General features: G+C 38.0%; 1 protein-coding gene across 2 annotated transcripts in view; it reads left to right on the forward strand.

Moving 5' to 3' along the window:
* The first annotated feature begins 309 nt into the window (after window positions 1-309).
* The window catches only part of XRN2 (5'-3' exoribonuclease 2), a 91152-nt gene continuing 69565 nt past the window's right edge, over window positions 310-21896 (forward strand). The window contains exons 1-13 of one of the 2 annotated variants that reach the window (XM_006895653.1): window positions 310-427; window positions 12256-12383; window positions 12466-12577; window positions 14557-14668; window positions 16557-16615; window positions 16695-16784; window positions 18201-18273; window positions 18405-18455; window positions 18958-19115; window positions 20255-20329; window positions 20415-20548; window positions 20651-20708; window positions 20792-20899. In XM_006895653.1, coding sequence (XP_006895715.1) covers window positions 353-427; window positions 12256-12383; window positions 12466-12577; window positions 14557-14668; window positions 16557-16615; window positions 16695-16784; window positions 18201-18273; window positions 18405-18455; window positions 18958-19115; window positions 20255-20329; window positions 20415-20548; window positions 20651-20708; window positions 20792-20899 — 1233 coding nt within the window. In that variant the 5' untranslated portion in view covers window positions 310-352. The remainder of the gene's footprint in view (window positions 428-12255; window positions 12384-12465; window positions 12578-14556; window positions 14669-16556; window positions 16616-16694; window positions 16785-18200; window positions 18274-18404; window positions 18456-18957; window positions 19116-20254; window positions 20330-20414; window positions 20549-20650; window positions 20709-20791; window positions 20900-21896) is intronic. The other variant, XM_006895654.1, reaches the window with a different exon arrangement.

Genomic DNA, 21896 nt, shown 5'->3' on the forward strand with positions numbered 1-21896 from the left:
AGAGCAAAGAAGTAAGAAACAGCTTTGCGGAAACCTGCAGAGGATAGGGATTCTGTCCCAGAGAAGAACGAGGACGCCGGAAGCAATATCCTAGGAAACTTCGCAGCTTGCTGATGCACTGGGATTCTAGAGACCAGGACATTGGAACCTCAGCACGTCAAATAAGAGATGACTTGTCTCTCACCGGGTGACGTCATAACGTGCCGCCGCTGGTTGTTCCCAGCTCCCCTCGCAGCGGCTTTGTGGCGTCACTTCCGTCTCCGTAGCGAATGTCAGCGGAAGTACCGAACTTTCTCGCGCCTAGTTACGTTCGTTCACGGGTCGGTTCGTTGGCTTCCTTTGGGTTGCGAAAATGGGAGTCCCGGCTTTCTTCCGTTGGCTTAGCCGCAAATACCCGTCCATCATTGTCAACTGCGTGGAGGAAAAGGTTAGTATGTGGTAGACGGCCACCAGGCTGGCATTTGGGGTGCCGGCGCGTTTAGGTTGCGGCCGTCAGCGTCCACGGACCTCTCACTGTCACCTAAACCCCTGGGCAGCCGCAGCTGTACATTTGGGTGCCACTGCGCAAATCCGAGGCCTCTTAAGAGCAGACGTTAGGCCAACTCCGGGTTGTAGTGGAACCTGGCGAAAGGCGTCTCTTCGCCTTTCCTCAAACCGGAAGGTCCCGCCTACAGCTTTTGTTTCCTCTGGGAATTGCACGGTAGGTCTCTCGTTCGCTACTTTAGCTGATGAGGGAGGTAAGACTTACAAACTGTAGCAACCTAGTAAATTCAGTGCTGGCGACGAAGGTTTTACTCTTTGCTAACCTAAAGGTTTCCATATAGTGTGAGAAGTTACTTGTTGCTGTTTAGGTCTTACACCGAAAGTCTGACAGATCTCGCTTTTCTAGATACCTCAACTGTTGGCGAGCTTGTTGCCATTTTCATGTTTCTAAGGATACTTTGTTATGTATAATAGGACTTTAACTGTTGCTGAGTTTTGTACTTAACTGTTTCCGTGACTCTGAGTTCATTTTTGTGTTCTTAATTGAAATTACTGAAGAAGGTCCAAGTTAGATCACTTACGCACCCCTTAATTTTGAAAGAAGTACCCTTTTTTGCCAGTGTGATGTCTTTATTTCCATACAAAAAAGTGTGTTTATGAGTGAAGGTAACAGCAGATCACCAGACTTCTTTTTCTCTCTTTAAAATTGGAATAAAGTTTTATAAAGAATATTGGTTTTTCATTCATTCATACACATGTTGTTTAATGGTGTTAATGAAAATACCCACAGTGCAATGCTGTCAGGTGTGTTTGAGACAGCAAGGTTAGGTCAAGGTTCAGAACCATTGTTCATAAGGTCCTAAAGAACCTAACAACAATTTGATTGCACTCTTTTCCTCTCTTCCACTCCATAATTCTCATTTCCATTAATCCTTATTCCTGACTTAAGGGCTTTATCCTTGGGCAGATGGCTGCTCTTTTGACCCAGTGTTGTGTTCCTTGGAGTCAGAACCCACCCATAGCTGATCTCCCAGTGGATTTTCAGAGACTATAAATCGCTTGTTTGGAGATAGCCCATCTTTCTCTGCGGCAAGCAGCTGATAGATTCTAACCACCTGCAGCAGCAGCTTTTTAGCACTAAGCCACCAGAGCTCAGCTTTGACCCTATGTGGTTAGTTAATCGACTACCTGGTGTTATTAGGCCTGTTATTTTGCTCTCGGTTGCGAGTTTTGTTCCAAGTTCAAGTGGTGATTTAGAGCTGTGGTCTGGGGTTGGGGGTGGGGGGCTTCATCAGTCTTTGTAAGACCAGTGAACCCTTTCCAGTTTGTTCCTCATTTTCACTGACATATTCAAGATCTTAGACTCTGGTCCCCTTAGAGCGGTGGTCAGTGGTAGCCCAGCACCATTTAGTTCTTCTAGTCTTGGGATCTTGGAAGTTGAGGTTCACGTGGTCCGTTAGTCTTCTGTACTAGTTATTTCAGTACATTTTGTTTTTCTTTGTTTCAAATAAGTAGCTGCACTTTTTTCAGCAGTAGTTTATTTTTGTGTATCTGGCAGGTTATCAATCCCAGGGGAGGAGATTACCCATCTTTCTCCTACAGAACAGTTGGTGGATTCAAACCACGTGACTTTGAGATCGCAGCACATATTCTTAAAGCTAGGCCACCAGAGTCCCCTTGAGTAGAGGCTACTCCAAAACTTTTAGGAGTCTGGACACTGCTAACCAAAGTGTAATGTGGAACATTGTGAATGGTGTTAAGCCAGTTGACTTTGATGTCCCTTAGGAATGTGGTGCCCAAACCAGCTACTCATTCCCTCAGGGTATATAATTATAAGTAAGACACTTAAATAGTGTTAGGAAAGGAGTTGAGGGTGAAAGAGAGAAAGAAAGAAACTGGTCCCAAGAAACGAACAGGCCTTTACTGCATGATCTGAGCGGGGCGCCAAAATGACCAGGAGCAGAGAAAGTCAAAATGGTGTGCTTGTAATTAGGGATAGTTTCTTTTATAGGGGTCTTGGGGAGGGCTAGGGAAGATAGTACCTCTTGGAATCTGGGGCTGTTAATTAACTCAGGTGAGGGCTGCCTGATCAGTCCCAGAGCCTTATCATGATTTAGCCTTTGTCCTGGCTGTCCTTGAAGCCATCAGGTTTCTCAGGGAATGATTAGTCCTGGGGGCAACTGCTATATTTTTTCTCCTGTTTACCCTTTTTAACAGACTCATTTCAGTCCACATAAGGTCCTCTAAATTCATCAGCATTAGGCATTGTTTCTCAGATTCTTGCTGTTCTTTAGCATTGCATTGTGCCAGCTTCTTTAACTGTCCATCCTTTGATGGGCATTTGGGTTTTGCCATCTTTTTGCTGTTGTAAATAATGTCATGCACTTTTTTTATGCTGAGTTAATTTTAAGATTTTTTTTTTAACAGTTTCTTTCATTGCCATTGTCTTAGTGGATACTAATTCTTTAAGGAGCTCTGGTGATCAGTCTAGCGATAAGGAGCTGTGCTTCCAACTCAGAGGCAAGCAGTTCTAATCCATCAGCTGCCCTGCAGAGGGGAGATGGGCATTCTCCATATGATTTTCTCCCTCTGCAAACCCCCTGGAGGGTCAGCTGTGAATTGATTTCGGATTCCATAGCACGTAACAATAACAAGTCTTTATAATTTTTTTTTCTGTTTTGTTTTGATGAGGTTTAGTTCAGTTCTTATAATTGGTTTAACTTCCTTCCCATTTGGAAATTTGTAATTATCTTCCTTACTTCCCTTTTTTTTCTTTGTAGTTCTTTTCTTTCATTGATTGATCCCTCTGATTCCCTAGTGTGAGCCTTGTAAGTTTATCTTTGGCTAGTTCTGTTAGCCCGTCTGCAGGGAGTTATGCTGCTAACCCAAAGACCACACCACTTTGGCAGTTTGAATTGAGTGTCTCAGACGGGGAAAGATGAGCTGTCTCCTTTTGTGCAGTTTACAGCCTCTAAAAACCCACTGGAGGATCAACTGAGTTGGTTCCAACTTGATGGCAGTGGGATTTGGGCTTTGAAGCTTAATTTTCTTTGTTGTTATGTCTGGGTCAGTTGTCATGCCTGTGAATTTCATCTCGTGTCAGAAGAACTCCTTTCAGTATTTCTCATACAGTGGGTCTACTTTTCACAAATTCCTTTAATTTCTGTTTATGTGTAAATATCTTAACTTCATTAGAGAGACAGTTTTGCTGGTTATGTAATGTTTAGCATTTTTTTCCTTCCAGAGTTTTATATATGTCGTGCCATTGCTTTCTTGCTTTCAAAGCTTCTGCAGAGAATAAAGAAATTAGTGTTGTTGATTCGCCTATGTTGGGAACTCTTTTGTTTTACCTGAGCTGCTTTCAGTATTCTTTCTTTACCTTTGCTTTTATGAAATTTGTGATAGGTGTGAAAGGAGTAGATGGAACATTGGGAGTGGGCCTGAATTTGAAGGAGAACTGTCCCCATCATTAGCACCATACAGATAGTTACATGAGCAGACATGCCACCCCCCATGCTCTTGAATCTATTTCAGCCAACCATTGGGTCTGATGTTTATTGCACCTTACAGTTGTGAAGTTTATTAGGGAAATAGGTGGGGTAGTGGGGGAGGCAAAGAATATCACACAATGCACGTCGAGGTTTAGTCTAATAGTCCCAGGCCAGATTAATAATTAATTATTAACAATTAATTCCTCAATTAGTGAAAGTCCAGGTTCATTTGGCAGCACAAATGCATGAAGCCTTTGGTTTCCTCAATAATGTAGCAGACTGTATCTCAGAGCAGTTACAAGTCAGCTTTTCATTCAGTCATCCAGCAAGTAACACCTGTGGCCTTTATCTTCAAGGTTCCTCTGGCTACACTTTGCCACAGTCTCTTCACATTCTCTCCACCACTATTGTCACCATTTTTCACAGTGTGGATGTTGTTGTTGTTATGTGCTGTCAAGTTGCTTGTGAGTTATAGTCATCCTTTGTACAACAACTCTGAAGCCTACTCTATCCCATACCAACCTTTTACACCTACCCTCATTACCCCAGTCACAGAGTCAGTCCACCTCATTTGAAGGTCTCCCTCTCTTTCACTGTACCTCCACGCTCACAAGCATGACATCCTCTGTAAGGACTGGTCCCTCCTTGCATTGTGTCCAGAGTATGTCAGACAAAGCTTCAGAATCCTTGCCTCCAAGAAGCAGCTAGGTTTCACCTTCTCCAGGACAAACCTGTTTGTTCTAGCAGTCCATGGTTTATTTAATTAATTGAGCACCACAGCTCAAAGGCATCAATTCTCCTATCCCTAGTCATTGTCCAGCTTTCTGACGCATAGCAAATAATAGCAAAGACTATGGCTTGGATCAGGCACACCTTAGTCTCCAGACAGACATCATTGCTCTTAAGTACTCTGAAAAGATGTAGTTATGCTCTCTTATATTGGCCCCACAGCTTTTGATGATTTGTAAGACTGGAGACCATGCCCCCAATGGATGCTAATGCCAAAAATAGAAAAGCCAATTTTCAAATGTTCTGACTCCCCAGTAGGTCTTTGTGGTTTTCCTTTTTTTTTTTTTTTGGGAGGGGGGGTGTATTTCCTTTGTTTGGGGTTTGCTCAGCTTCTTGATTAGATCCCCCTCCCCCAGTGTTTGGACCGTTTACCTCTAGCAAATCTTTAGGGATTTTTCTCTGTGCTTTGCTTTTCCCTTTTCCTGTTATAGAATTTCACACATTAGTTCTTCCTCTTAATACTTTGTTTTCCTTCCATTTGCTGATGTTTTTCTCTTTAACAGATTAGTACTGAGGAATTTGTCTATCACCTCACTAATTCTGTTATCCACTAATCCAGTTTTGCATTTTTGTCCTGCCACATGTGTTGGGTTTTTTTCTGAAAATTTTGTCTCAGTGTTCTGAATTTTAAGCCTTTGTTTTTGTGTGGCTTCTTAACTTTCCATTTATTTGATCTATTTGGTCTTGTGATGTTGTTTTACATTTTTATAGAGTTTTGTCTATATTTTTCTTAATTTTATCTGTGGTTTCCATGAACTTTCCCTCAATGTGATGAAAGTACTTGGCCATCATTGTTTTGAATCTCTAATAGGAAATTTCAATAGCATATCTCCTCTGAAAGATTTTCTGATTCTGCATTTTGATCACATGTTTGTGCCTTCTTGTTTTGGAATGTGTGTGTGTGTAGTTTGCCTTTGAGACTTTGAGGTGCTGTTGGGTTTGCATTACTTTGTGTTATTTAATGTGATTGAGTAAAAGTGCTACACAATTTGCTAGTTTGGCAGTTCACAGTCTTACCTCTTGTCTTCTGATGAATGTGCAGTTTTGTTAATGTAGAACAATTGAAGATAGACTGGGTAGACTGTTGGTTATAGCCTGTTGTTGATCATGTGAAGTGGAGCCACTCTTTACTCTTGCCCAGTGAGTGAAGTTGTAGTAGTTGCGGGTGGCTGGGCTGTGTATATACTTTCATTGTGTTGTCAGATAGAATGAAGAAAAAGAGGAAAACACTAACCAAAAGAATGAAAAAAGGAATGGCTTTATGTGGGTGGGTGGAGGAGTTATTCTCCTTCTACTCTTTCTATTGCTATGGCTGGTGCAGACAAGATATCTGGACTAGAAAATATTTCTGCCTGTGGAGAAAAGAGTTGATGTTGGGGTGCCTAGTCAGAGTAGAATTTCTTTTCACCTCAGAGGTGCTTGAGGATGTAAGAAAGTGTCATGCCATGTACAGAACCTCTCAGAGCTTAGATGGCATCAAGGTTGGTGGATAAGTGAAGTCAGGGCACCTAGCCAGAAATGTTTCACTCTGCAGATATAGTAAGTAGAGAGCATGTACCATGGTGTACACTTGGAGCCTGAGCTGCCAGACCAGGTGGTAGGCTGTAGTTGGTCAGCAGTTCAGATGGTGTCGTGCTGCAGCCTTTGTACAGACTTCTACAAGATGACAGTTTGTGCCTGATGAGATTCTTGCATGGTCATCTGATCTGTGTCTGACAAAATGTATGTCAGAGAAGATGCTAGAATTTTCTCTGGAGCATAGAATAAATAGCTAAAATAGATGGAAGAATTGATGACATAGAAGAACTTGACAGGAGATTTTAATGGTTGATTCTAGAAGGCAGAGTATTATATTGAAACTTGCAAACTCACTCATTGCAGTAGTTTTGGAGCTGACTGATAGTTGACCCTCCAGCAGATTTTTAGAGGCAGTAAATTGCATGAGAAGAGATTGCCAATCTTAGTCCCATGGAGTAGCTGGTGGGTTCAAACCACTTTTGGGTTGGTAGCACAACTCCTTACCCATTAGTCCTGGACCATATTTCTTAGGCGTAAAGAACTGAAGAAATAACTGAAGGGTTTTATGAGCAAAATACTAAACAATGCAGGAAACATCAAAAGATATAATTTTTAATTGTGATTTGAGTTAAAGTTTACAGTATGTATTGGTTTTTCCTTCAATCATTCATGCACATGTGTCATAACTTTAATTACAATGCCTATTTGATCTTCCCCTTATAGTGCATTGTCTTCTCTTACCCATCTTAATAAATAGATGTTACCTATAAATTTTCCACACTTCTCCTTCCCCTTCAGCTCCTGCTAACCATCCAAGAATGATTTTGTGTGAATTTTAAGTTTTCATAATAGTGTGCTTATTTAATATTTCTTCTTTTATTACTAATTTGACAGTATACTGTCCTTTACATTCATCCATGTTGTGTAGTGTAATACAATACACAATAAAGAGTTCTTTATTATTTAATATTCCAGTACATGAGTAAAGCATAGTTTCTTGATCCATTTGTACATTGGTGGACTCAATTCTTGAATTTCTTCAACTGCAAAATGAGATTTATTAGTAATGAATGCATCCTTTGTTGTTTGGGGCATTGAGTTGGCAGTGACTCAGAGTGACCCTATGAACTCTTGTTGTTAGTTGCCATTTAGTCACTGTGAACAACAGATCTGAACCCTGTCCTGTCTTGTGCCACCCTCACAATCTGCGACACACAGTTGAACCCGTTCCTGTGGTCGTCTTCTCCTATGCTATCCCTCCACCTATATGCATGATATAATTCTCCAAGGAAAGCCTTTCTTAGCAGCATGCTCCAAGTATGCGAGGCAAAGTTTTGTCATCCTTGCTTCCAAGGAGCATTCTGGATACATTTTTCCCAAGTTATCTATTTGTTCTTTTGGCAGTCATTGGGATATTTAGTACTCTTCTCCAACACCACAGCTCAGAGGTATCCATTCTTCTGTCATCCTTATTCATTGTACAGCTCTTAGTAGTCTAACTGTGATAGAAAAGACCGTGGACTGAATGTGGTGCACCATAGGCCTCAAATTGATAATACTCCTCAGTAAACTTTCTAGGAACCTCATTTTTCAAAATTAATACCCATCCTTTCTCTCTCTCTCTCTTTTTTAGGTAATAGAAGTAAAAATTCTCATTTAGTTGCACTTACTATTCATTGAAGAGGAGCTAGCTGCAGTATACCTATTCTATGCTAGACATTAGAGCATTGAATTAGTCTGCTAGCAACCTCTTGTTTTTATAAGTAAGTTTGAACACAGCCATGTCGATTCATACACGTTTGGTTTGCTCTTTTAGCAGTGATTGCTCACCTCCTTCATCCAGTTTTCTCTTGCATAGTGAAACAACACTCATCTATCACGTGTGTACTCATATAAATGAAATCGTATAATATATGTGTTTTCCTGATTTTTGGCACTTAACATGATTCATCCATGATGTAGTTGCATATAACATGATAAGTTTTTTCAAGTTGTTTATTTTTTTATATCACTCATTATTCTTTCTTTATAATGTATGTAATGATTATCAACTCAAAACTCACTGTTGTCACGTTAGAACTAAGAGTTAATTTTCTGGGACCTCTCCAGAGTACTGAGAAGAAGCAATTATGCCCGTCTAAGGCTAAGGTGCATCTACTCCAGGTCATGGTCTTCGCCGTTACTTGCTATGCATCAGAGAGTTGGACAGTGACTAAGGATGACAGAAGAAGAATTAATGCCGTTGAGTTGTGGTGCTGGAAAAGAGTCTTGAACACAACATAGACTGCCAGAAAACAAACATGTCTGCCTTGGAGAAGGTAAAATCAAGTTTCTCCTTGGAAACTAGAATTTTGAAGCTCTATCTCATATACTTTGGGCATGGGCCTGGAGGTATCAGTCCTTGGAGAAAGGACATCATGCTCAGAAGGGTGGAGGGACAGCACAGGAGGGAAGACCCCAGATGAGATGGATTGATACAGTAAGTGGAGAAGTAGTATTAGGTGTGTCAAAGTTTAAAGAGACTAGCTCAGATCAGGGCAGGCTTCAGAGCTCTTGTACATAGGATCACAGTGAGTCACAGGTGACCCAACAGCACATAACAACTGGTTTTCAGAGACTGTAAATGAAATAGGAGATTGTTCTTCTTTTTCTTAAGAGCTACTGATGGATTTGAACTACTAGAGAGGTACTACCTCTCTGCAACAGGGCAGCTCCCTTACCTTTTAGAGTTTTAAGTAATTTTTACTGTTAGAAATAGCAACAGTCTAATTTGATAATATTTTCCTGTATTCTGGGCAAAAAGATAAAAAGTGATATTAATTTACAAAAGCATAATTGAATGCCTTTGGAATGAGTATGGCGTAGTCTTTGCCTTTTGACTCACCGTGTAGAATGACAAGTTAATTTTAAATATAAATGAATGAATGGATGTATGTATGTCCAGGGTAACACAGAAAGAGGAACAGCTGATTATTTGATAGATAAACAGTCTTACAAAGGGAGTGATACTTGGTTTAATACGAGACCCTGAGAAATTAGTCTGATTTCAGCAAATAGGGATAGGTAGAGAGAGAGAGACATTCTGAAAGGAGAAGCAGTATGCAGAGGCATAAAGATATGAAAGCACATTTTCTGGGGATCAGTAATTTAGTGGACCTGAAGGATATTGTGGCAGGACAGGAAACTAGGCGTATTGTCTGGACCTACTGTTGCAACCATTTGTATGTTTAGGCAAGATAGGGACATAACCGTAATTACATCTTGTAAAAGACATACTATGGATAGTACAGGGTGCTCTGGTGGCCTAGTAGTAAAAAGCTGCACTGCCATCCCTAAAGCATGTGGTTCGAAGCATTCTCCTCTTGTGCGATTAAACTGCCTCTGAAAATTCACTAGAGGGTCAGCTATGAGTTGGTTCTGATGTGACAGTACACAACAACAATGGATAGTATGGAAGATGGGCTGGAAACAGGATAAGAAGGCTGTTCAAATTGCTTGTTGTTATGTGCTGTTGAGTTACCTGTAACTCATAGCGACCCTGTACTATAGCTCTGAAACCTGCCCTGTCTTGAGCCAGAGTCGCTGACTTTGACACACCCACCCATGGCCCCAGTCAGTTACTGTATCAGTCCATCTATGGTGGGGGTCTTCCTCTCCTGCTCTGTTTCGCCACCCCTCCAAGCATGATGTCCTTCTCCAAAGAATTGTCTATCCTGGCCGCATGTCCAAAGTATGTGAGATGGAGTTTCTAAATTGTGCAACAATGAATGAATACGATTTTTTAAAAAAAAAAACCTAACTGGGGAAGGGCGAATGGAGAGGGAGGGAGTAACATGTGCAACAGTGAATGAATGAAAGGTAACTTTTCTGTAAATGTTCATTAATATCACAATTAAAATAAAATCTTACTTAAAAAAAAGGATCCTAGCCTCCAAAGAGAAACTTGGTTTCACCTTTTCCAGGACAGACAGATTTGTTTTCTTAGTGATCCATGTTGTGTTCAAGACTCTTCTCCAGTACCACAACTCAAAAGGCATCAATAATTCTTCCATCATCTTTAGCCATTATCTAGCTCTCTGATACGTAGCAAGTAATTGTGAATACCATGACCTGCATGAGGCACACTTTAGTCTCTAAATTGACATTGTTGCATATCAGTACTTTGGAGAAATCCCTGATGACAGATTTTTTCCGTGCAGTTGTCTTTTGATTTTCTGACCTCTGGTGCCAAGAGTGTGGTCTGTAGAGCCAACCAAGCTGTAATTGTTAACAACCTCAATTTCTTCTCCATCTATCATGGTACTGCCAATTGGCCCAGTGGTAAAAATCTTTGGGTTTTTTTTGATGTTGAGCTTCAATCCATATAGAAGTCTAGAGTCCTTGACCTTCTGCAGTAAGTGCTTCAAGTCCTTCTCAGTTTCAGCAAGCAAGGTTGTGTCATCTGCATAATGTATGTAGACTATTGATGAGTCTTCCCTCAAACCTGATGCCACATTTCTCCTCATAGAGCCCAGCCTCCCAGATGATCTGTTCTGCATAAAGATTGAAAAGGTATGGAGACAGCCACATCCCTGATGCACGCCTTTCCTGATTTTGAACCATTCAGTGTTTCCTTGCTCTGTTCTGAGGACTGTTTCCTGGTCCAAGCGTAGGTTTCACATATGCACAATTAAGTGTTCTAGGATTCATATTCTCCTCAAGGTTACTCAAAATTTGTTATGATTCATATAGTCAAATGCCTTTGCATAGTCAATGAAACACAGATAAGACATTCCTCAGGTACTCTTAGCTTTTTATCAAGATCCATCTTAAAGTAGCAGTAATGTCTGTAGTGCCACGGCCTCTTCTAAACTTATTTTGTATTTCTAGAAGTTCTCTGTTGATGTGCTGTTCCAGTCATTTTTGGATAATCTTCAGCAGGATTTTGCTTGCGTGTGATATTATTCAGTAATTTCCACACACTCTGTCAGGTCACCTTTTTTTGAAATGGGAATAAATAGGCATCTCTTCCATGGATCTCTTCCACTCAGTTGGCCGGGTAGTTGTCCTCCTGATTTCTTGGCACAACCTGGTGAGCGTGTCCAGGGCAGCATCTGTTTGTTGAAATATGTCAGTTAACATTCCATCAATTCCTGGGGTCTTATTTTTTTGCTGAGTCTTTCAGAGCAGCCTGCACTTCCTTGCTCACCATTTCCTCATAATACTTTGCTTTATCTTCCCGAGCTGTCTTCTGTTCAGTTCCTTAACTTTTTGATTTCTTTCCTTTGCTTTGGTTTCTTGGTGCTCTAGTGCAGTATTCACTTTCTTCTGATGTTCATTTTGGTATTTTCTTCTTCCTCCACCTTTGTGATGACCTTTTGAATTCTTTATGGATGATATTCTTGATATCAGCACATATGGTCTTTATTGATTAATGTTCAAAGCTTCAAACCTGTTGCTCAGTTGGTTTTTTAATTCAGGTGGGATGGACTCAAGATGTAATTTTGAGAAATAATTATCTGAATTTGGACAAATAAGTGGGAATGAGACGGTAGAGTGGAGAAGGAGTTTTTAGGTTCAGTTGCAGTGAGTGGCTAGAACCATAGTACAGTATAAAGGTAGTTCAGCTAACTGAAAGAAGATAGGAGATTTGAACCTACCAGTGGCTCTTTCAGAAAAAGAAGGTATACACCAAGATTGTTTGAATAGTGAAGAAAAAGAATCCTGAGATGCCTTTTACCTGTGGTTTTTCATTTGGACAATTGAATGATTAGAAAATTTGATAAACACTTCCAGCATATTCATGATGAATTTATTACCTTGAAAGCCATATGCTTTTGTGGGTGAAATATTTGCTTCAGTTTCCTTTAAAAAATAAAATAACTTAAGATTTAAAGATTACTTAAAGTATTTTATTTACAGTTCAAGAATGATTTGTGCTGAGCCAAGAATCTTACATTTTTAGACCTGAACAATTGTTATCTCTTTCTCAAAGCCAAAAGAATGTAATGGTGTAAAGATTCCAGTGGATGCCAGTAAACCTAATCCAAATGATGTGGAGTTTGATAATCTGTATTTGGATATGAATGGAATCATCCATCCCTGTACTCATCCTGAAGATAAGTATGTACCTGTTTTTGTCAGTGATACCACAAATCCCAGAAGAAGTGCTCTGTTATATTACATTGTTTGCTTGTAATTATAGACCAGCACCAAAAAATGAAGATGAAATGATGGTTGCGATTTTTGAGTACATTGACAGACTTTTCAATATTGTAAGACCAAGACGACTTCTCTATATGGCAATAGATGGAGTGGTAAGTACTAAAATAATTAACCTCTGATTTTGTTCCCAATATTTAGAGTGAAAAATAGTTAAGTAGATGAAAATGCTTTGAGTTTTAGAAATAAAGCCATATTCTTAATCCATGCATTCAAACATCTCAAATAACTAATTTGTGGTAATCATCATGAGATATTGGTGGTACTGACTGCCTATGTTTTTAAGTACTTACTGCTTAAGAGAAGGAGACAAGATAATGAGTTTAGTCACTTAAGGACTTTGTAGACTTGCACATAACATGCAGGGTGCTTTGAAGGAAGAGAAGAGAGTCAGGAAATAGGTGCCTTTTTCCCCATTTTCTTGAAGGAATTTTCTGGGATGTTGATGGTCAGGAAATAGGTGCTTTCCCCCCCATTTCTTGAAGGAATTCTGGGATGTTGATAGACGGTAGTGAGGCATGGATTTGAAGAACATGGGAAATAAAAGTCTTTTATAGTTTGAAGATATACTCCTTAACTCAATGCCATGGAGTAGGAGCTGACTCAGTAGCTGACCCTTCATTTGGTTTTTCAGAGGCTGAAATCACACAGTGCCCATCTTGCTCTCATAAAGTGGTTGGTGATAAACACAGTTTCTATGCATTTGACCACACTGATACATACGACTGGTTTGTACTGGGAATGGAAGTAGAGAGGAAGGCATTACATACTACACTTGAGAATTTGGATTTTATCTTTATGCAGGAAGTAGTAATCATGATTTTAGAGGAGAATAGCTGCTGCTTTTTTTGTGACTTTGAGTCAGAATCGACTCATAGCAGACCTACCAGCAGGCTTTCAGAGATAGTTTAATTACATGAGAGGAGATTGCTCACCTTCTCCTGAGAACAGCTGGTTGAGTTGAACCATGTGCCTTTGGAATTGCAGTATAGTTTCTTATACTCTTCTACTCTGAGAGTAGCTTACTGAGCTATAATAACACCAAATCTTAGGTTATAAATGACTGACAAACTCTGTCTGACTTAGGGAAAATGAAGGTAAATCATAACCCTAAATCTAGCCATATGAAATGAGATTCTTTTATTTCTTTTAGATTAGTAACATAACCTAGTGGTTAAGTTGTTGTTGGGTCAACACTAAAATAAGACATTGGAATCCACCGACTGCTTCTCAGGAGGAAGAAGGACAGTCTCCCCTGTGATTCACAGATTCTGAATTTGTACTTTTAGGGTACCAAGAATGAGTTGATTCTGACTCAGTGGCACAGATAGGCGCTTATGGAATGATTTTTAAAAATCGAAAAGAAAAAAAAGTCCAAGATTAACCCTTCTGTGATGTTTTATTTACTCAGTACAAAAATAGTAGCTTGTTTGGTAATTCTCAAAACCTGGTAGCCAAGTTCACTTTACTCAGGCTTATCCAGTGATTTGTTGAGAACAGTTCAGTATTTGAATTGTTTTTGTATTTGTAAAATTTAATAAATATTGGTTTTAAAAATGTCTCCTTTTTAATTATAAACCTTATTGTGAAAAAAAAAAAAAAACCAAAAGTTTGTAAGTTTAGAAGTTGTCATTTTCTCTTGCTCTTTAGCACTGTAACAGATTAGTTCTTCATCACATTTAAGATCATCTTCCTATTTAGTTGTGAACTAAGGAAATCTTTCTGATTCTGGGATTACATGCTGGCTTGGTTTTTTATTAAAGTTATCTTTTCTTCTGGGATAATTTGTATACCATATAACCTAGTGGAATTGGTTTTAGGCTGTGTATCTTACAGTAAGTTACTAAATATTGTGACTCCATAGGATGTAACAGTGTTTAGCTTTTATCTTCTTTTTTTTGGATTAAAAAAAAGTTCTCTGTATTTTCTGTGTCCCATGAAAATATTAAAAGCTATTACCTTACCTTATATTTACAGTATCTCTGTTATAAAAAGATTGGTTTTAAATAATGTACAATGGTTTTTGTAAATATTTTTAATAATATTATATGACAAAGCAATACATGTTTTTCAGGCACCACGTGCTAAAATGAACCAGCAGCGCTCAAGGAGATTCCGGGCGTCAAAAGAAGGAATGGAAGCAGCAGTGGAGAAGCAGCGAGTCCGGGAAGAAATATTGGCAAAAGGTAAGGATACATATCTTAAAGTTGTACTTTTTTTATTCCTTAAAAAAAAAAATTTAGAAAGGTAAACAACTTTTTCTTACAGATAGTCCAGATTTTAATTTAACACAAGGTTCCCAGAATATCCAAGGAAAATGTATACTCACTGTTGAAGGGAAAACTCTAGTTGCTAAGAAGTTGCACTGACAACAGGCAATTCTTATCCACCAGTTGCTCTGTGAGAAAGATGGATAGTCTCCTTCTGTGCAATTTACAGCTTCTGAAAAATCCACTAGAGGGTCAACTATGAGTCAGGTCCTAGATGATGGCAATGATTTTGAGGTTTTTCTAAAATGGAGAGAAAGTATTTGATGAGATCTTTCATTCCTGTCTATATGCTTGTTTTCCAAACTGTGCAGACAAAAAAAAAAAAAATGAGATGATATTCTGTTAATGCAGATTATCAACCCCATTGAGGGTCACTGCAAGAGCCCTGGTGGTACAGTGTATTACATGTTGAGTTACTAACTGAAAGTGAATGTTTTGAGCCTGGAGTCAGTTGTTCTGTGGGACAATGATGCTGCATTCTGCTCTTGCAAAGATTTACAGCCTCAGAAACCCACTAGGGAAGTTATGCTCTGTCCTGTAGAGTGACTGAGTCAGAATTGACTCTGGTGGTGGATTTGAGTTTTAGTTTTGAGGGCAAATGCAGTTTGTGTATATATATGAAAATAAAGGTAATGTTAATATTACCTTTGGAATGAAATTTTCATCAGTTTAGTCTTGGTATGCTTCTTTATTGTTTCTCCTAAGAATGTAGAACAGATCAGGAATGCCTCAGTGCATATTTGCGTCGTTTCACTGAAACACTAATACACTTTCAATGATGATAATAATGAAATGGGTATGTACCTAGTGTTTCCTCTTAATTTTGGGGGATGGAGTTTTGTTTGGCTTTCTGCTACATAAGGTAGTGCCACAATTAATTGCCTCAGTATAACTCTATTTGGTGGATGAAAAAGATAAAATGGTGTAGTTAGCGTAAGTATGCAGTAACTATAAACTTTGTTTTAATTTTTTTCCTTAGATTGTGTCAAGGACTGACACAGTAGGTTGCAGTGGAGTATACTACATATAAAACCCTGGCTGTTATTTTAATCTGCAAACAAGTATGCAAATAAATAGTTACTTTGCTGATAATTAAGACATGAAAAGTTGTTTATGTTTATATGGTATCTTTGATTTTTAAGAATGTCCTCTTTTTTTAAATAGTTATGAAAATTATCATTCCTTAAGAAGACACTGATCAGTGATAAAGAATGAAAAAGGACTTATGTATCCTAGAAAATAATTTTGAATTGTAAATCTTTGGCCAATTCAATATTTTAATAACACTTTCCTAACTGACACCGGAGTTAAAACTCCTAACCAGTTTGTAGAGAGGTCTGAAGACTTAATGGTTAGGAGTTGTGCTGCCAACTCAAAGCCACATGATTCAAATCCGCCAACTGCTCTGTGGGAGAAAGATATATAATCTCTTTCAATATGATTTACTATTTCTGAAAACCTGCTGGAGGATCAGCTGTGAATTGGTTCCACCTCGATGGGATATTACAACCACCGAGATGTGGGATGTATATTCTGCTGTGGAGGGCATTAAAAAGAACTTGATAATTTTTCTATAGTTTTTTTTTTTTTTTATGTAATAATATAGTCTCATGTGTGTTCTGTATTTTTTTTTTAAGTCTTATTAAAGCTTAATTTACATTTTTGGAGGTGGATATTACTTGCTTCCCAAAAGAGGGAGGAATACTTTTTTTTTTCTTTAACCTTATGTTGTTGTTCTAGCTTAATGTTGAATATTGTGCTTCAGTTTTCATGGGCAGAATAAAACATTACTTCTTTCTTCTAGGTGGCTTTCTTCCTCCAGAAGAAATTAAAGAGAGATTTGACAGTAACTGTATTACGCCAGTAAGTAGTAGCCTTGCACTTTGCTGGTGTTTGCTAACTCCTAAATGATATATTAATTTATTTCCTATTATCATTTTAGGGAACTGAATTCATGGACAATCTTGCTAAATGCCTTCGCTATTACATTGCTGATCGTTTAAATAATGACCCTGGGTGGAAGAATTTGACAGTAAGTTTCCTGTTTTGATACTTCAGAAAAATAGGGTGATGATTTGAGACAATGCTTTGATTTACTGATCAGTATTTATATTTTTCTCAATGAATTGCAAGCTGTCTGACAAAAGAAAGAGAATCTAATCTAGTAGGATTTTTAGAAATGAAGTATTTTTGCATGACTAGGTTTTAGATATCAGTGGTGGTTGAATTTTCTCTTGATGACAGTTTTATCATGTTTTTATGCCATCATTATGAAGACATAAAATGGAGCCTATAATTTAAAAAAAATACATGTCTTTTTAAATGAAAATTTCTTGTGTTGGAGATCAAAATACAGCAAAATTAAAATTTCAGGGCTTTTTTTAAAAAGAATGGCTAAGCTGTTAGCCCTCCCAAGATCTCTATAAAAAGAAACTGCCCCTAATTGCGGGCGTGCCATTCTGACTTTCTCGGCTCGTGGTCACTTGGCATCCCTCTCAGATTATGGAATAAAGCCCTGTTCATTTCTTAGGTTCAATTTCTTTTTGTCTATCACCCTCAACTCTTTTTCTAACAGTTAATAACCAAGTAAAATTTAAATGAACTTAATTGTGAGTTTTAGTGCGGTTTGTTTCCTTATTAAATATTTTTCATTTTCATTCCAGACACATAACACTACTTTAATTTCCTTGGATCACTTTTCTTTTTTACTTTTTACTATGATTTGAGTAAAAGTACAGATTTACTTTCATTGAATCATTCATATATATTTTATTTATGACATCATTTACAATCTTTTATATCCTCTGAGTTTCATTTCCATTCTGTCTTGCTGTTTCCTGCCTTCTGAAATTGTATTCCTGGGCAAGTACTGCCGTTTTGATTGTCCTGCTTGATTGTCCTAAGGAGTGAATACTTCCCTGGTATCATTGTTCATCCTGTAAGCTTGTTTATTGTTTAATTCTGGAAGCAGGAGTGCCATCTACTTCCTAAATAAAATGCCTCCAGAAACTATGAACTTTGATAAATGTCTATAGTTATACAGGCCTTTTGTTCATAGAGTCATTATGTTGTGGCATTTGTCCTTGATGTCTCTGTTTCCCTGTTAATTGACTGTGGTAAATTATCTTTGTTACCCTTTTACCAGTTACTCTTGAAATTTATGTGGTTGAGCCTATATGATTGAATAATAATAATAATAATTGTTGAAATTTGTTAAAGTAAAAAACAAATTTGTGAAAATAACTGATATAACAGGTATTTCATTTTTTCATGTTGTACCTTACTGAAATATTATTGATATATAATGCATATACACATCTTTTTTCAGAAAAATTTTCATTTAGCATTATCATTTCATTAGTTTTTAAGAGATTTGTTTTATGTCTATGGAAAATAGAAGATGAGGTGAAAATGTTGAAAAGTTGTTTTTTTTTTTTAAAAAACATAGGTAATTTTGTCTGATGCGAGTGCTCCTGGTGAAGGAGAGCATAAAATCATGGATTACATTAGAAGACAAAGAGGTAAATATTGCTTGCATACAAATGTTTATGTGTTGTGATTAAACAGAAGGGAAAAGCATAGAATAGAAAATATTTGATAAATTAAAATATTACTGAGGTTAATTTTTCTTTTTACCTCACTTCTTCCTTAGCCCAGCCTAATCATGATCCAAATACTCATCATTGTTTATGTGGTGCAGATGGTAAGTTTCTTCTTTGGGAATTTCATTCTTTTAGATTAAGCCATAGCAAGTTGATGGATAATGAGTGCTAGGAATGTTGATGGTGGATAGTAATGTTGGGCAGAAATAGTGTGTGCTGAATAATGATGTTTATTAAGTTGGTGCATAGTAATGAGTTATTTACAAATTCTAAATGACTTGCATGCTTTGAGAAGAAAGTCATGCTGATTCATTGTTTACTCTGTGTTATTGCTCACCATTCTTAAGTTTTTCTGTATTCTTTAACATTGCTATATAGCTCCACACATAATTTTAAAATGAGATATTTCCCAACTATATGTAGTCTATATGGTATATGCACCTTTCTAGAGGATGTTTTATTAATTAATAACTAAAAGTTTAGGTTTTACATTAAGTTTTTGGGCCCTTTTGGGCCCTTCTTTGTATTGATAGTTCTTTGGTTATGATAAGAATCTTCTTAAAGTGCTCACTTCTCAGTGTTTTTGTCATTGTTGATTGACAGCTGATCTCATTATGCTTGGTCTTGCTACACATGAACCCAACTTTACCATTATTAGAGAAGAATTCAAACCAAACAAACCAAAACCATGTGGTCTTTGTAATCAGCTTGGACACGAGGTCAAAGATTGTGAAGGCTTGCCGAGAGAAAAGAAAGGAAAGGTAAGAATATTGAGATGGTTATTATCACACTTTTAAAGTGGGAAATGAGAAGATTATGGTAGATTCCTGTTTTTATTTTCTTAACTGCTTTTTTCCAGAGAGCTAGATCCCTATACATTTTCACATTAAAAGCCATGAATACATCATTTTTTTTCTACTTCCACTTTTTCTAACTAAACCTGTGTAAGGTTTTGGTCTCATTGATAAGACCTATTGCATGTGATTTGTTACAAACAAAGATTTCTTTCAAATAATTATTCTGAAAAAGAACTCTATGTTATTTTATATTTTAATATTAAAGTTCATGCTTTTATGTTATTTCTAGTTCACAGAGAAATGCCTAAAGATTTGATATACACCAAAATGTTAGTACTGATTGAGCTCAGGTCCGAGGTTGTTGACAAGTTACAACTCTAACGTATGAGCTAAGAGTGGATTTTACGTTTATTAGAGAATTATTTTTTTAAAAAAAATTACACGTCACCAGGTTTTTTTTGTTCCCTCTGTAGATTGTCATCTGTCTTATTGTTATGTGCAGTCGAGTTGCCTGTGACTCATCGTGACCCTATGTCCAGCAGCCCCAAACCCTGCTCTATGCTCTGCCAGTCTTACTGTCTCTGATACACCTACCCCAAGTACCCCAATCACTGAATCAATTTATCTCATCAAGGGTTTTCCTTCAGTCCTTGGAGGACTGATCCCATTTTCCAACATGTCCAAAGTTCGTCAGTATCCTTGCCTCCAAGGAGGAGCCTGACTTCACCCTCTCCAGGACGAACTTGTTTGTTCTCCTAGCCATCATCTGTTTAGCCCTTTATAAGAGAATGTTTGCTTATCCCTAGTCCAGCTGTGTTTGGAAGTGGTTTGATAAGATAAATATTTTTTTAATTTTTTAATTATTTTTGTGTGTGTACCATCAAATCAGATCTGACTGGTACAGGAGGAGATTGCCCCTCCTTCCCCAGCAGAGCATCTGGTGGATTCGAACTGTGTACCTCTTGGATTGCAGAGCGATTTATCTTTAATTTAATCCTTCTAATATTAAAATGGATCTTGCTTTTGTAAAAGGCCTTTAATATTTATTTGGTTCAGAAAAATTACAGAGGTTAAATAGGCATGTTTTGTCTTCATTCCTGCAGCATGATGAACTTGCAGATAGTCTTCCTTGTGCAGAAGGAGAATTTATCTTCCTTCGGCTTAATGTCCTTCGTGAGGTATGCAAGAATAATCATTGGGTGTAACATTTGAAGGTAGGATACCAGAATACCTTTCACAGCACTTATTCCTTTTTGATTGTAGTATTTGGAAAGAGAGCTCACGATGGCCAGCCTGCCATTCACTTTTGATGTTGAGCGGAGCATTGATGACTGGGTCTTCATGTGCTTCTTCGTGGGAAATGACTTCCTTCCTCACTTGCCATCTTTAGAGATTCGGTATGTGTACTTTACAGTTGTTTTTAAAGCCACAGTTTTAGACTTCTTGCCTTTATAGTGTACACTGGTCTTAATGTGTGATATTTTATGTCCTGGTAACAGGGAAGGTGCAATTGACCGTTTGGTTAACATATACAAAAACGTGGTACACAAGACTGGGGTAAGTTCCTTCTTGAAGTTCAATTTCAAAGCAGAAATGTTTATTTTTGGAATGGAATTTTACATGTGTTTTATCTCTTACAGGGCTACCTTACAGAAAGTGGTTACGTCAATCTGCAAAGAGTACAGATGATCATGTTAGCAGTTGGTGAAGTTGAAGATAGCATTTTTAAAAAGAGAAAAGATGATGAGGTAAAGTGTTTTCTTTTACAGGAACTAAAATTGCACCTCTAATAGGCTGTAAGTATTCTGTAACTGTACTTTTAACTTCTTTGAGTGCATTATTATTGCTGTGTGCCAGTCATTAATGTAATCATGTGCAGCTAGTGTGTCATTTTATAAAAGTTGTGTTGCTTGCTCTCTGGAATTTTACAGTTTTGCGTATTGTTTGAGTTGCATTTTAACACTCAGAAGAGTCATTAAGTACTGTTGCTTCAAATATACTCTAAATGTGATCACAGTAGAAGATTCTGAATAGCCAAAATTTGTGGAACAAAATTCTGAAACAGATAAGACCGATTTTACCAGTAGAATAGTGACTTGGTGGAAGCCTTGAGAACCTGTGGCTTTTCTGTTGACTAAGCAATAGACAGATTTGTAAGGTGACAAAGGCAATACCTCTTCAGCTGTTTGTCTGCAGGACAATGATGGGCAATATCCTCCTCTGTGATTGACAGCCTCCACAAACCTCACTGTGAGTTGAGTTCAGCTTTGAGTTAGTTCCGAGTTGATGATGGTGAGTGACTGGTAAGGTGACCAGTAATAAGAGAGCCACTTAATCCTTAAAATACCAACTGTATAAAGTCAGAAGAGCCAAGTTTGCCCAAAGATAAAGCAGAACCACAAAGGGGACTAATGAAAATCATAACTATAGAGAGGATGCAGGATAAGTATAGGACATTGCTAGTCATTGTCATTAAGATTATAATATAAATTGTATCTAAATGATTGTTCTGTGCATGCTATTGAGAGTTAAGGATTGTCCAGTTTCTTTCAAGATGTTGTTGTTATGTGCCGTCGAGTCGTTTGCAACTCATAGCGACCCTATGCACAACAGCCCTAAACCCTGTTCTATCCCACGCCACCCGCACCGCCTGACACACCCATCCCGATTACCCCAGTCACCGAATCAATCCATCTCATAGAGGGTCTTCCCCTCCTGCGCTGTCCCTCCAACCCTCCCAAGCAT

Source organism: Elephantulus edwardii, unplaced genomic scaffold (assembly GCF_000299155.1).
Source record: "Elephantulus edwardii isolate Elephantulus edwardi_28Jun2011 unplaced genomic scaffold, EleEdw1.0 scaffold00172, whole genome shotgun sequence".
NCBI classification, from domain to species: Eukaryota; Metazoa; Chordata; class Mammalia; order Macroscelidea; family Macroscelididae; genus Elephantulus; species Elephantulus edwardii.